Below are 11,627 nucleotides of genomic sequence, written 5' to 3'. Positions count from 1 at the left end.
CCTGGAAAAACCAATCAGCATTTGAGATGTTGACCTTTTTGTTTTTGAGCTCTCTTGCACATACAGTTTTTGAATTACACACACACACACACGTCATATTTGTCGCTTAAGACAATAATGCTCTCACTTTGACAAAAACAAAAACTTTCACACAGGAAGAAGAATGGGTTACTATTTCCACTATGAATAATAACGACGTTTTTTGGATCGTGTAAAATATATTGAGCACTCTCCCTCGGATCGGGAGTAACACAGAACACTAGCACCCTCTATTGGTACCGAGCGGTATATCACTTGAGTCACTACACAACAGTTCGAGAGAATTTTATGGTGTGGGTGAGTTTTTGGGTGTATGTGGATTTTTGGTGAGTGTGGGTTTATTTTTTGTGTGTAGGTAAACCTTATTTTTGCCTTATATGGCACCTAAGGGAATAGTGTCAACTTGTCAAATCTTAACATTTGGAAACTGGTCTTACATTTTATGCAAGCTCATTTCATTATACTTTAATTGCGCCTAAATGTAACATTCCAAACTTACCACAAACACTAGGGACGCATTTTTGTTGACAGGGTGATCAATTTGCTTTCCATAGGCTCAAACTTGGCACTTTCTGCCTCATTTGACTGTCTGGTGAACTCGGGTACGTGTCAACACGATCTGTTGTTGACGCCTCCTTCTCTACCTCCTCCTCAAGAAACGCCCATCTGACAAGAACAATTAAGAATTACGTGTGAGAAGCAGATTTCTAATCTCTGATCTCCCATAATACCCTCCCATGGACGGGGTTTAGCCACTGCCACTCATTTTTCGACACAATTTGACGCTTTCATCCCTCGCACCTGTTCCGCGCCCCCAGGCGTGCGTCCTGGATTTTGTTTGGACGATGGAGTAAGCATTCATTAGTTTTAGCCTAGTTTTCATCTGCACTTTGGTCGATTGTGTCTCTATAATGGACTCGCATGATGCGTAATGATGATGATCTTTTGGACACGGGAGCGCCGCACTCGTGATGGATTAGCCGCGACTCCCCACATAACAGAGCACCTGTTTAATCTCTGAAGACACCTGAACTTGCTTGCCGCTAAATTTTGCCTTGCTGGAATGGAGAGCGATCTAAGGCCCAGAGTGTGCTACCTGATCAAAACAGAACGCGGTTATGGGTTCCACTTGCACGGCGAGAAGAATAAAGGTGGACAGTTTATCCGAAAAGTGGAACCCGGCTCCTCGGCTGACTATGCCGGACTGAGAGCCGGGGACCGAGTGGTGGAGGTGAACGGCGAGAATGTGGAGAACGACAGCCATCACCAGGTGAGTTGCAGCTCAGGTGATTTGGACTTTGCGTGATAGAGCGACAACATCACCTCTGTGAAATGCAAACAATAAATCCCTACCAGTTGGACCACTTTTACTTCGCCTGAGGTGGAGGAGGAGAGGGTACTTAAATGGGTCAAATGTGAGCCTTGTGTAAAGGGGATCTAGGTGTCATGTTGTAATTTATTTACAGAATAGTTGATGGTAGAGAATGTCAATGATTGGATGTAGTATAAAAACCTATCAACAGATATTGGATTTTTAAAGTGATTTTGTCTGTTGTGTTTTACAGATGAGTGCTTTATAAGCCTGGCGACCCCTGGATGTTGCCAATTAACCATTTTGTAGGCCTACTAGGGATGCTTCAATACCACTTTTTTTTTCAGACGACACCAGTAGGCTACAAGTAACTAACCAACACCGAATACTGATACCGCTAATTCTTTTGATATTTAAAATTTCACTTAACGTAATGACAAAAAATTGTGAACAATGACCTTTCTTTTTGACCAGATGATGATTCGCCGATGTGTTAAACAGCCACAGTATAGCGCACCTACTGCAGAAGAGGATTTACTCGATTTTTGGCAGCCTCCACAAGTACCTGATACTATTACCTCTTCCATGCCATTGACGGCTATAGATGTCAAAAATTCATTTTAACCCTTTCTATTAGTTTAACATTTTTTCCACTTTTTTTTAACAAGAGTTTGAAAACCTAGAAAAAAATGTTTATTGTACATTTAGAACAGATGTAAAATTTGTGATTAATTGTGAGTTAACTATTGAAGTCATGCAATTAATTACAATTAAAAAATGTAATCGCCCCGGCAAAAAAGAAACGATTATTAAAAATTAGGGGCGTCAATCGATTACATTTTTTTAATTGTAATTAATGGCATGACTTCACTAGTTAACTCATGATTAATCACAAATAAAAAATAAAAAAGTTTTCATTCTCTTGTTAACAAAAGTGGGAACAAAATGTTAAACTATAGAAAGTTAAAATGATTATTTTTTTTACGTCTATAGCCGTCAATGGCAGTGACTGAGTTAATTAAGGCTGATATCGGCCTGATACAGTATTTGCCCATCCCTAATCAAAACCACACTCTAAATGTCATCCAAATCCATTCACAACCTTCTTAGTTGCTTTAAATTTTGACATTGATCCATAAATTGTCATACACCTAATTTTACATGCTCGCAGTTGTTTTAGTTATGGCCTTGTTACAAAAATGAAGTAGATGTTGTCATCGACACAAATTAGAAAATAATTTTAATTTGACCATAATTGTTTTCATTGCTAAAGTTATAGCAAGACTAAATCCATTCATCATTGGAGTTATATTAATGGTCCAAAAAAAGTTTTGAGGTTTCTTCCCTATTATTTTTATTTTTTATTTTTTGCCGCCATTACTTGGTCATTTATGTAGTTTTAGACCTGCTCTTTGTACAAAGAGCCTTAAGACAAATTCTGTTGTGATTTGGTGCTATATACTACAAATAAAATAGAATTGAAATAATTAATACATTTTTCCCTTTAATATACAGTACATGATCCTTTAGCTTGACAGCGAATTGTTACATTAAAGGTAGCACAGGTTGTGTTTGAGCAATAAACATAACTACATGCATTAAAGTAAAGCAATTAATAAATGTTTGCGTATGACATTCAGAATATTTGTTCATGTCAAAATATGGGGTCATTTTTTCCCCCATTTTAAATCATTCTAGTAATCAACTGATTAGAAAAAGAGGAGTTTGAGCGTGTGCAGTGGATCAAAACATGTTGACGACGTCCTTCATAACATGAAATGTCAAAAGAATTAGCTCATGACAGGCGATCTTCAAATTTGGTGGGCAAAAAATACTAAACCATACTTAATCAAAATTCTAAGATGTGATTAATCTGATTTTAAAAAGTAATCGTTTGACAGCTCTAACAAAGGCAAACAAAATACCTTTCAGCCCTTAATGAGTGACCCAAATCTACTGTGCACAGGTGGTGGAACGGATCCGAGAGGTACCAAATCGTACCAGACTACTGGTAGTGGACCGAAACACGGATGACTACCTTCACAGCTGTGGTCTGGCTTGTACTGAGGATTTGGCCATCGAGATGGGGACCCTCTCCCCGCGTCTCACGCCATCAAATTCTCCCTTACCAAGGGAGAATTCTCCCAAGTCCCCTAAACCTGACCACATGCTTCTTGCTGCAAACTCGCCCACTTTTTTGATCTCACAAGGCAAAGTCAAGAGGTCGTCTGTGACATCAAGTACCGTGACCGACACAGAGGTAAGCAACTTTTTGATCATCTCATGATAGCCAACGAGCTAGGATGTTAAGAACCGGTGTGTCATTGATTACACACCCTTGAACCTGACGTCTGATGAGAAATAATCTGGATTTAAGTTCTTGGCTGGCGCGCTGTCTGGATTCAGTCTCAAAGGAGTGCCGGCGTGTCTGGCAGCTTCTCCATAGAGGCGATAATGACCATCAACAAGGAAACAACACTTGAGAAGCGAGCGGATACGTGCTCTCACATTCTTACTCACACAATGCAACTTTTCTTCTTGCCTTGTAACATCGTGTCCCTCAAAATGTCTTGAGTCAGTGTAATATTTGTTTACAATGTCAGCTCATTTTAGCTTTACTGTGTACTTGTTAACACCATGCACATCTTTTTTCACTCAGTCACATTAACTAAAGTCACCAAAACTTGAAGAGATATGTTATGTTTTACCTATTTTTCTACAGAGAGAGGGGCAAAGGTTTAGTTGGATTATTTCGGTCCTCTGTTTAAATACCGTATACATTTTAGACCCATTTGGCAAAAGTATTGGGACATCTGGCAATGATTTTGTGGGATCTCTGTGCAAAAGACGCTTTTGTTCTAGTTCATCACAAGTTAATGAGGTCGAGGGCTTCCACACCAAATTTTAGGGCTCTGTTATAACTCCAGATTTAACGGTGTTTCAATGCAAATACAATATATAATATATTACTACTCTCACATTGATTACACTGGGCAACCCATTGTTTTTTTAAGTTAGATCTGGAAGCTGTTTTTAACTAATTTTTACAAAACTGATCAAAATTTTTCTCGATCACGTCAGCTATAGGATCCCCGTTTTCTTTAAAAGAAAAAAAAGAAATGTGGATGTATGTAAATAAAACACTAAGATGGAATAGTTACAACAGTGGTCCCCAACCTTTTCTGTACCACGGACCGGTTTAATGTCTGACAATATTTTCACGGCCCAATCTAAAGGTTTAGCTGATAAAGACAAAATAAAATGACAAGAAAAAAACTGTGGTATTTTCTCTATAATAATAATGAACGGAAATGTACTGTGTAATCATGTGCAACTTTATTAACGGCGTCCATAACGTCGCACCAACAACAGAGTTGTCAAGTGAGACGGATGTAACAGACAGAATCCGGCCACTTTTCAAAATAAAACATCCTTTTCAAAAAAAATAAAAATAATGCAATTTTTTTTCTTTCGGTACCAAATGACCCACTGCCCGGTACCGGGCCGCGGCCCGGTGGTTGGGGACCACTGAGTTACATTTGAAGACTAAAAAAAATCAAGTCAAAAATAGAACTACAGTGTGCCCATGGTTAAAAGGTTAAAAGAAAAGTCAGCACTAGTCTATGATAGTTTTCCTTTTGCAGATATTGATAAAAACTGATCTATTGTGACTGCACAGAAAGGTTGCCACGTAGTTGTAGACAAGATAGACAAAGTAAGGAGGAAAAAACTTGACGTGCTAAAAAAAAAAAACAGCAATTTTGGAATTGGTATGCCAATGTTAATATTAATCAGCACAAAAACTCAACAGATTTTTTTTTCCCCAATTGTTCCCCGGTGTTTTTATCATTGTGAAATATGGACTCGGGATGCAGATAAAAGTGTAGATACTCTATGTCTGTACTAGTACTCCCAATGCCTTTTTCGCCAAACATTACGGTTTTTTTTTATATTCAGGTATATAAATCTGTTTATTGATGATTAAAAAAAAAAAGAATAAAAACAAAATAGTGAGAGACTATTATATCATTGCAGGGTTTCAAATATGCAGTATCCACTGTCCACATACAAAACCCAAATTCCATCATAACTGATACAGCTGAAGGTATTGCCACACAACTGACGTTTTCATAGGCGGCAAGTACAGATCTTCTTGTGACGTCTTGATTTTAGCTGACTTCAGAACACTCTGTCAGAGCTCTGTTTGGGCTCCAAACAAAAGTGGAGTCCAATAGTCAGTGCCGTGGCTCAAATCAAACTGTCTTTGTGTTTTGCAGAAAACAGAGTAAATAGTGGCGGTCCCTTTGCTGGTGGTTACAGTTCTCTTTCATAATCTTGTTTAAAATTATTGAGATATAAACACGTAGTAGATAACACACTTCTTCTACTACATCACATATTACATAATCACACAATCAAGCAGCTTTTATTATACACACCTGTGAGTAAAAGCGAACAATTAGCCTTTCTTTTTTTATGTGCCTGGTGGAAATTTAACTAGAATAGTGCTCATTAATATTTGCTGACTGCACACTAAATAAAAATGGCAACATCTATTACAATATATTTCCAACACAGCAGCCGCTAACCGTTTCAGCCAATTCCTCCAGTAGAGCGTCTCTTTTTAACGATCTTGCATAGTGGTTGACATTTATCAAATAATGTAAACACAGACAAAATTTCATTCTTGCGTGATGTTAGCAGACACCCAAATAAAGGCTCATGTCGCCACAGTCTTGGCTGGGTAGGCCACACATAGATAATAAACCAATTATTGAAACTGCAGGAAATAAGTAAAGCACATCTTGATTTAACAAGTTATGTCCTGGAGTATTTTTTCTTTTTATTGCTATTTGTTTTGTATTAGTTTGTGTTTTTTCAGTTGTACACAGATAACAGTCATTATCTTCTCTATAATATATATATTTAAATTAATTATACAATTTTTTTGTATACCCACCACCAAAAAAAAAACCTTAAAAAAAAAATGAGCATGAACCACAAAATATAAATGAAAAATATATATTATAAATACATATATATATACATATATATATATATATGTATTTTTTTGTTTGTTTTATTAAAATTAAAAAAATGAGAAAGGTGAATCTGCGGATGCCAAAGTGCGGAGAGGAAGGTGTATACTATGTAGTAGAGGAAACATGTTTAGAATTATTATTATTTTTTAAATCTTGAAGTATATCTTTTGTGACAATTTATAACTTTTCTAACACTTTGTATGCACTATGCGCCATTGTTATTGCATGAAAGTGTTTAAATACTACCACAATATCATCGTCGCCACGTCACGATATTAAAAGCAGCACATCTGTTAAAAAAAGAAGTTAGGTTGATTTCCATTTGTGCAGTTCTAGCACCCTCTGGTGGCTACTTTTTTTAGTGTAGTTTAATTTTCACAAGGCATGTTTTGGCTCTTCTATGTTTAAAATCCACGCTTATGGTCAGACGAAGGGGAACGAAATATGCTTGTGAACCGAGTCAATATGTGGAGGAACTCAATGTGTGTGTGCATTAGCAAGTAAGTAAGTGCCTCAATATTAATATTAGTGTTGTTTATATGCATTGCTGTTAAGTACAAAAACTCAATATGGTGTTGTTTTTTTTCTTTTTGTCAACCTCCCCACAATGATAATTATCGTATCGTGACCTTCATATCGTGAAAATATCGTGATGTTTGGATTATCGTTACATCTCTAGTTGAAATGCGGAAAATGTTTTTCATCTGTAAATCTTAATGAAAAATTTGTGAAAATTGCTAATTTCTTGATCCTCTTCATGCTACACTCTACGTGATTTATTATTATATCAGGCCACGTACAAATAAATCATGTCAGAATGGCATCTAGAACTGTCACATGAACAATCCAACAGAGCTTTAACCTTGTCTATCAGTGTGCATGGATTATAATATAAACAACCTACACAAAATACTTAGGGTTATGCAAGAAGCACTTAATGGTTACGTAAGCGAATGTGCGTGCCTAAGTGTTTATTGTTCGTGGATCAGAAAGGACAGTGACAGTTGTCAGAAAGCCCTCATGAAGCGCTTCACATACCGTTTGTGCAGGTATAGTCTGGGGTCAATTCATGCTCAATCCATATTCACCTCATTGATAAGCAACCAGCTTTGGTAACGTTGTCCTCATTTGCAATGTTATTCTACCCAGCTACAGATCGAGGCCTCACCAGAGCCGTCGCCCGAGCTCCTTCCCCGCCTGTGTCATCTGGTCAAAGGGGAACTGGGTTATGGCTTCAATCTGCACAGCAATAAACCAAAGGGTGGACAATTTGTACGCTCAGTGGATCCCCATTCACCTGCAGAGAGAGCTGACGTCCGCCCAGGAGATCGACTGGTGGAGGTACACACACACAACTCTGCTCTGGATTTTCCTTAGCAAGTTGGCCTACATGTCGCGAGTGGACTCGTGGGGAAATCAGACACGCCGCTTTCTTGATTAATCAAGTCTGTGCACTGATTTGCTAATTTGCTTTGTGACTGGATTAAAGTAGATTAGCTGGGATTAAGGTCTTGGACTGAAAGTGACAGAGATGGTGTTGAGAGGGTGGAAGACTGGAAATGTGATGTTGGACAACCTTAAAAGAAATGGACAGCAGCTAGATTCTTGTTTTTAAATGTATGTTACAAGCCATCATATGTTACATACAGTACCTCTATTAGTAAAGAAGATTAAATCTGAGAAGAGCCATGCATCCTGCCGGTCATGTTGTGTACTTCCTCCTAATCTCTGCTGTCTCTGATTAGCATCACTCAATCCTACTTCCCGTTGTCCTCACGGTTTCCTTTTCAATGTTTCTCAGGTCAACGGAGTCAACATTGAGTGTCTGAGACACTCTGAGGTGGTGGCGTTCATCAAAGCGGGAGAGCGAGAAGTGCGCCTCCTCCTCGTCGACCAAGAGACAGACGATCTTTTTCACAGATTGGGGATCACGCCCACAGCACGCCATGTACATTTTCAATTTTGTTTGGTTTTCACTTTTGACCACATTCATGCATACAGACTGCAGGTGGCAAAAGTACTCACATTTTGTACATAAAGAGGAGGTCAACCCCAAAAATAGTATGTTCTAAGCAGCCTCTCTAGGCTAAACACGGCATTGTGATTAACTCATTCACTGCCATTGACGGCTATTAACGTCAAAAATTCATTTGAACTATTTCTATTAGTTTAACATTTCTTCCCACTTTTGTTAACAGGAGTATGAAAACCTAGAATTAATTTATTGTACATTAAGAACAGATACCAAATTTGTGATTAATCGTAATTAACAGTGATGTCATGCGATTAACTACGATTAAACATTTTAATTGCCTGAATTTTTAATAATCTTTTCTTTTCTTTTTTGTGATGTTCGCAAGCTGAGCCATGATTGGCCGTTGCCTGAGCAGGTGTGATGTCATTTCCAGTTGAGCAAAATGGCCGCCCCCTAAGATGTATTAAAACATTTGGATTTTGCTGTGTAATTTATATTCCACAAGCGCAATATTAATCAGAATGCCATGTTTAGACTTACAGACTTAGAGTCTTCCCATTTTCCTTTGAAACTATCAAAATAAGATGTTATAGAGCTGAAGCCAAATAAGGCCAAGCAGTATGGAAAATAGACGGATGGAGTCCGCAGAGATCAACTCCAGCTCATCTGTGACCCTGAACATGATAATTGGTTGAAAAAGCGTGAATGGACAAAGGATCAATTGTTGATATTCTCCAAAAATGACGTCCCTAATATAAAACTACATGCACTGCTCAGACATGCTCTAAAGCCCTACTCCAGTGTGAAGAGCAGACCAATTAAATGAAATTGGACATTTCCCTGAGACATGACTGACGATCTCTATTCTAAAATGTAGGAATCACAGCACGAGATATCTCACCAACCATTCCCTGTTAATTGATTACAGGTCTATATGGATGAATCGGCTCTAGAAGCTTCCTCGTCAACCCCTTCTCCCACTTGCACTGAAGCGCCAATCATACACGTCACACTGACAGACGCCCCCATCACAAGCATGTCCCCAAAACAGAGGACCAATGGGAGTTGCGCGTCCCAGTCCTCAACCAGCTCCACCACTCAGTCAGAGCTCAGTAGCTCTGACATGAGTTTCCAGGTAAGAAAACTCAGCGTTCGCATGTGTGCCGACTCCATAATGGTGACAAGTTATTGTTGTGTGTGTATGGAAGGTCCCCGATGAAGATGATACGAGGGTTTTGGACCCTTTCATGGACAGCGGCCTGCGTTTGAGTCCCACAGCAGCTGAGGCGAAGCAAAAGGTTCTCGCCAGACGCAACAAAAAGAGGGCGCCCCCTATGGACTGGAGCAGGAAACAAGAGATTTTCAGCAACTTCTAATGCCACGGAGCAAGAGGAATCTAAAATACAAGAATGAGTTGAGACATAAATAAATGTTCATACAGAACTGTACTTGCTAATACATGAACAAGGACAAATTAATGTAAGCAAGTACTAGACACTAACATAGTGACACAGTGATATTCTGGACCAAGAGATACTTTAAAAAATATATATGGTATTCTATTGTATTTTCTGCCTGTATCTTATTTAAGGATGCCAGAAGAGGCTCCCAGAGTTGTTGTTTGGGGGTATACTACAGTCAGCCCTCATCCTCCTTTAAAAGGAACCCCGACTGGCCAACTGTAATGACAAGTTTGCTCTATATTATTTATTACTAACACAACTATGAGATGCTTTTTTTCAAACCAGGGTTATTATAGTTTGAGATTTATTTATTTTAGTTAGTTTTTATTTCGTTTTGAGTTTTGTTTTTTAAAATTGAGTTAGTTTTAATTAGTTTTCAGGGTTGTTCTGTTAGTTTTTATTAGTTTTAGTTATTTCATAAATGCTTAGTTTTAGTTAGTTTCATTATTAGTTTTAGTTAAAAAAAATTTTTTTATTGTGCACAATATTTTTTTAAAAAAATGCCATGGGAGTGACGTCATCTGAAGATGCTTTTCTATTGGCGGCTACTAAATGACGTCACTTTTGTGTGACACACTTTCAAACGTCCTTATTCCGGGTGGCGAAGTGGTTACCGTAACTTGCCTTCGGTGCAGGTTGGTGAGAGTTCGCTTCTCCGCCTGGGAGACCATATATGTTTGTGAGTGCACCAAAAAATAAAAATAAAATAAAAAAGATGAAAAGGAGAAAAAAAACGTCCTTATTCCGGTTAATATCAAAATAAATCTTACTTAAAATTACATTTAAAATCATCCCCAAAGGCTCATGCATTAAATTAATTACCAAAGACTAAAACAAAGAACATTTTTGCTATAATTATTGTTAGTTTTAGTTAAAATTAATAGTAGTTATAGTCATAGTTATGTTAGTAACAACTAGTGATGGGAAAATGAAACTCCTCAAGATGGCACTCATGATTCAAAGATGCAATGCAAATGTAATCAATACTGATTGCACTTGCCTTTATTTTTAAACCAAGAGCACCATCTAGAGGAGTCAAAAAGTATCGCAAATGCTTCATTTTGCCATCACTAGTAACAACCAAATAAATGATATAGAGCAAACTTGTTATGACAGTCGGGGTTCCTTTCATGGATGCCCAACAGGCAGGATTGAGGTCAGGGAATGATGGTGGGCACAACAGGAGTTGTTCTCCCTTTCAACTCTTAGATGCCAATGTTGGGATATGTTGGCTATACACTGGACCCTTTAAAATAGTGCAATATTCATCAGTGACTTTTTTTTTTTAATTAGTCCGTAATTCATGTGTTTCTGTGCTTACTGCTAACATTTCCCCATATGAGCATTGGATAGAGGTGGCTTTAATACATTTATAAGATTTAGCAGGATTCTGTGTCAGATTATTTTATCCAACCTGTCTGTAAGTGATAAACATACACACAACATTTTAGTAGAGGTTAAGTGGAATAGTGTCAATAATGTCTGTTCCAATACTTTTGCTCACTTGAAAAGGCTTCAAAGAAAAGGTGCTGTGTCCTGAGTTGTTTGACATCTAGATGTAAATACCATGAAATAAAAGCTCGAATTCTGAACTTTTGTCTCATATTCATCTTTTGATCCGAAACCAAAATGTATTTGGTAAACAACAAAGACAAAGTAATTGACCTTGCCGTCTCAGTTTACACACAAATTTACTCTAGGCCTGTTAACTAAACACAAAGCTGATAACTCACAGCCAAAAAGCTTGACTTTGTCGTATGAGTGGCAACATATAGGTTGATTGTATTCGGTCATCT

General features: G+C 37.9%; 1 protein-coding gene across 1 annotated transcript; it reads left to right on the top strand.

Moving 5' to 3' along the window:
- The first annotated feature begins 764 nt into the window (after window positions 1–764).
- Window positions 765–11,423, top strand: nherf2 (NHERF family PDZ scaffold protein 2). Its single transcript, XM_077571533.1, has 6 exons — window positions 765–1,309; window positions 3,318–3,611; window positions 7,543–7,734; window positions 8,195–8,341; window positions 9,297–9,503; window positions 9,577–11,423. The coding sequence occupies exons 1-6, from the start codon at window positions 1,103–1,105 to the stop codon at window positions 9,742–9,744; spliced, it is 1,215 nt and encodes a 404-aa protein (XP_077427659.1). The 5' UTR covers window positions 765–1,102; the 3' UTR covers window positions 9,745–11,423.
- Window positions 11,424–11,627: the final 204 nt, after the last annotated feature.

Source organism: Vanacampus margaritifer, chromosome 7 (genome assembly GCF_051991255.1).
Source record: "Vanacampus margaritifer isolate UIUO_Vmar chromosome 7, RoL_Vmar_1.0, whole genome shotgun sequence".
NCBI lineage: Eukaryota > Metazoa > Chordata > Actinopteri > Syngnathiformes > Syngnathidae > Vanacampus > Vanacampus margaritifer.
Note: the sequence above shows the minus strand (reverse complement) of the source record. Positions and strands in the feature narration are given on the sequence as shown.

What these genes read in the sequence shown, in the direction of transcription:
- nherf2 (XM_077571533.1), top strand. Translation starts at nt 1,103, where the DNA reads ATGGAGAGCGATCTAAGGCCCAGAGTGTGCTACCTGATCAAAACAGAA. An exon ending in CAGGAGATCGACTGGTGGAG is followed by an intron (nt 7,735 to 8,194) that starts GTACACACACAC and finishes AATGTTTCTCAG; the next exon opens with GTCAACGGAGTCAACATTGA. An exon ending in TCACGCCCACAGCACGCCAT is followed by an intron (nt 8,342 to 9,296) that starts GTACATTTTCAA and finishes AATTGATTACAG; the next exon opens with GTCTATATGGATGAATCGGC.